General features: G+C 56.3%; 1 protein-coding gene across 1 annotated transcript in view; it reads right to left on the bottom strand.

The window, feature by feature from the left end:
• Positions 1–522: 522 nt before the first annotated feature.
• Positions 523–3,572, bottom strand: part of LOC103804608 (low affinity vacuolar monovalent cation/H(+) antiporter-like) — a gene marked incomplete at its 5' end in the record, with an annotated part of 6,300 nt that continues 3,250 nt past the window's right edge. Inside the window, 9 exons of the mRNA XM_009077222.1 lie at positions 523–596; positions 1,045–1,153; positions 1,386–1,464; positions 1,695–1,789; positions 2,232–2,380; positions 2,463–2,575; positions 2,781–2,818; positions 2,956–3,074; positions 3,164–3,263. Of these exons, the coding sequence (XP_009075470.1) occupies positions 523–596; positions 1,045–1,153; positions 1,386–1,464; positions 1,695–1,789; positions 2,232–2,380; positions 2,463–2,575; positions 2,781–2,818; positions 2,956–3,074; positions 3,164–3,263 (876 nt within the window). The remainder of the gene's footprint in view (positions 597–1,044; positions 1,154–1,385; positions 1,465–1,694; positions 1,790–2,231; positions 2,381–2,462; positions 2,576–2,780; positions 2,819–2,955; positions 3,075–3,163; positions 3,264–3,572) is intronic.

Here is a 3,572-nt window from a genome sequence, read left to right as displayed (position 1 = left end):
CCTGATTTGTACAAAACTGCTTTAATGACAAAACACTTGGAAAAGACCTTTTGGGGCATTTCTGGTGCCATCAGTCAGCTCTGGGTGATCCCCAGAGACCCCTCCAGGTCCCTCCCAGGATCACCCACAGCCCACAAGGCTGCGGAGCTCTTCTCAGGCACCTTCTCCCAGCGCAACACATCCCAAGGGAAAGGTCTATCCTCAACACCACACACAAACCCCTTCAAGACCCTCCACTAAGGACAATTTTCCTTCCAACCACACCAGTGTGGGCTGGAAATACCTCTGTGATGTGCTGTGGCTTTGAGGTTCCTCAAGTTCAGGAGCACTTTCATTGCCACCACCTTTCCCACCACTGAAGCTCCATTGGCACCCACTAAGGGAGCCAGACAGCAGCAGGAGCTCCAGCAGATGATGCTTCCAGGCTGGATCCAGCCCAGCCAAGTCCCTGAGACACTGGACAACGTCTTGATGGGCACAGAACCCAAGGAGAGGGCTGGAGAAAGCAGAGTCCAAACCTCCTCAGCAGCCACTGGGCGAAGGGGCAAAGAAGTACACAGCCAGGAGGATGAAGTAGACCATCACCAACACTGTGCCTGGGGCATACAAAACAGGTTGGAGGAGGTTAGTCCCTGGAGCAAGGAGGGAGGTTCCTAGGAGGAGCTAATCCCTGGAGCAACCAGGGAAGTTGCTTCTAAGACCTTCTGGTGTGGTCTGGATTAAGCCACTATGGAGTACCTTCATGGTCCTCTGCAAAGTCTCAATTAAAAGGGGTTTAAACTCCCTTTTGAGGGTGAAATGGAAATGATTTCCCCTTGGAGCTGCTGCAGCATCTCCAAAATGGTCAACCAAGACCTCAGGGTTACTCCAGGTAACATGCCAAGAGCTGCAGCAAGCAGATGACCTCCAAGAGCCTCCCACCCCATACCCAACCCATCATGGGGACACACCAAAAGTGACACCAGAGTTGGATCCAAGAGCCTCCCACCCCACATCCCATGGATACACCCAAGTCCCACAGCAGCCTCACAGGCCAGTGGTCACCTTGGAAGTAGTCACATTTGCCATCCATGAAGATGTAGTTCATGAGCACCACACTGAACATGCTGGCGTAGACATGGAGGTCGCTGAAGACAAGGGTGAAGTTGGTTGGCTGCAAGGCAAAGGACTTGGGGTTTATGTCCAACCAGAACATGTGTCACCCCTTAGAGCTACTATGCCACATGACCCTAGGCTGGGGACAGCATCAGCCAAGGTAGGAGACATCTGACCCCACTTCCCTATACACTGGGGGTGACAGCTGTGCCCTTGTCATGGCTCATGGACACTCCATGGCCCCAGCCCTGCTCAGGAGGTTACCCAGGGGTGTCCCCAGGGGTACTCACGTAGAAGATGGTGAAGAGCACCAGGATGGGGATCTGGAGCATGCAGACCTGCACAGCAATGCAGTTCCCAATCTCGATGCTGGGGAGGAAGGAGGACTCAGGAGCTGCCAAGCACTAGGTCCTCCAGCAGCCCCTGGGGCAAGGAAAACCCACCCTGGGCAACCCAACCACATTCTGGATCTGACACCATGTTTGGGTGACTTAAGTCCCTTCAAGAGGGAGTTGACAGAGATCTGACCCACCATGCCCATCATGGGCACTGAGGTGATGGGACCATGCTGGGGGAGGACGCCCCAAAACTCCTCTCACCTCAAGCTCAAGTTGTTCTGCAGAGCAAACTGGATACCATTGACAATCTCTGGCAGCTCAGGGACCATGGCCAGGACAGTGACACCAATGAAGTACTGCAGGGGAGAAGTGACACCAGCATTAGTCCAACCACATCCAAACCACGGGCAATGCAGTACTCCAGTGCCTGGAGAACTGCACACAGTTGGGGCTGCTCAGCCTGGAGAAGAGAAGGTTGTGTGAAGACCTCAGAGCAACATGCCAGGACCTGAAGGGGCTCCAGGGAAGCTGCAGAGGGACTCTTCAAAGTCAGGTTAGCTAAAGCCTTGAGCAACCTGCTCTGGTGGGAGGTGTCCCTGCCCAGGGCAGGGGGTTGGGACTAGATCATCTCTAAGCTCCATTCCAACCCCTTAACATACTATGAAACAAACAAGTTCCTCAGTGTGTGAAGCACCTTTTCCCTGCTGTTTTGGGGGCTCAAACTGCAGCCAGAGGAGGTTCCCATCCCTGGAGGGCACATCTTGGTCCTAAGGACCACCAAACCATGCCCATACTCACCTGTGAGATGGTGGAGTTGGTGAGGATGGGGCTGATGTGCTCTGTGGCCAGGTCAGCACAGGCTGACATGCAGAGGGTGGAGAGCAGGAGGATGACCAGGGCCCTCCAGCGAGACCAGTGCACCACAGCACTGTGGTGGTGGCCTGGCACTGAGGAAAGAGCAGAGACATGGTAGGACACCCCAGGACAGCAAGAAGAACCACCAGGACATGGTGGTTTGGGGACACTCACTGTGACAGTCGCTGATATGGATGTCATAGATGTGCGAGTGAGTCTTCAGGGTGAAGAAGAGGCCAATGAGGTAGGCAGCAGGGAGCAGGAGTGACACTGTGTACACTAGGGGCCTGTGGGACACAGGGGACACGCTCAGTGCCACCAGGAGCTGGCAGGAGACCCCTAGGGAAGTCCCCTGGGGGTGGAGGAGATGGGGTGCTGGGTAGGGTCTTCATTGGGGTGGAGACAGGACTTGGGAGGGATGCAGGAACATGACCCAACCAAGGTGCCACCCCAGGGTTGGGGACAGCATTGTCCCCAGCACAGGACACTCACTGGACGTGGCTGTAGTAGAGGGTGCCATTGTTGTCCATCTGCAGAGAGAGCTCCTGTCAGTAGGGAGGCAGGGGATAGGGACAGCCCCACTGCCACCACCAAGCACAAGGGCCAGGTGGGCTTGGAGCATCCCCAACCTCAAACCCCACAGCTGGGGGTCCATGTCCTTACTCACCAGGTCAAAGTGACAGTTGTGGCAGAGGTAGTGGCCCAGAGGGTTCTGGGTGACATTTTGGCACTCACCACAGACCAACTTCCCATACACCTTGGAGAAGAGTGTTGGGGCAAAGACACCTGTGGGGACAGAGGGACATGGGGTGGGTGTCCACCCTAGTGGGACCCCCCCCAGAGCTGGGGACACCCCTGTCCCTGTCCCCACTCACCTCCCACGGAGAGGAAGAGCAGGGCTGAGCTGACACCTGCTGAGCGGCTGTTGAACCTCTGCTCCTGGTGCCTGATGCCTCCAATGACCATGCACAGCCCCTGGGGTGGAGAAAATGGATTAGGAAAACAAAGGACTTGGGGTGATGGAAAACCACCCATGAGCTCAGTGTGAGCTCACAGCCCAAACCCAACCCAGGCCTGGGCTGTGTGGCAGCAGGGCCAAGGAGGAGATTCTCCCCCTCTGCTCTGCCCCACCTGGAGTGCTGCACACAGCTCTGGTGTCCCCAACTGCACAAGGACATGGAACTGTTGGGGCAAGGCCAGAGGAGGCCACGGAGCTGAGCAGAGACTGGAGCACCTTCCCTACGAGGACAGGCTGAGCGAGATGGGGCTGCGCAGCCTGGGGAA

This window comes from Acanthisitta chloris, unplaced genomic scaffold (genome assembly GCF_000695815.1).
Source record: "Acanthisitta chloris isolate BGI_N310 unplaced genomic scaffold, ASM69581v1 scaffold34836, whole genome shotgun sequence".
In the NCBI taxonomy this organism is placed as follows: Eukaryota; Metazoa; Chordata; class Aves; order Passeriformes; family Acanthisittidae; genus Acanthisitta; species Acanthisitta chloris.
Note: the sequence above shows the minus strand (reverse complement) of the source record. Positions and strands in the feature narration are given on the sequence as shown.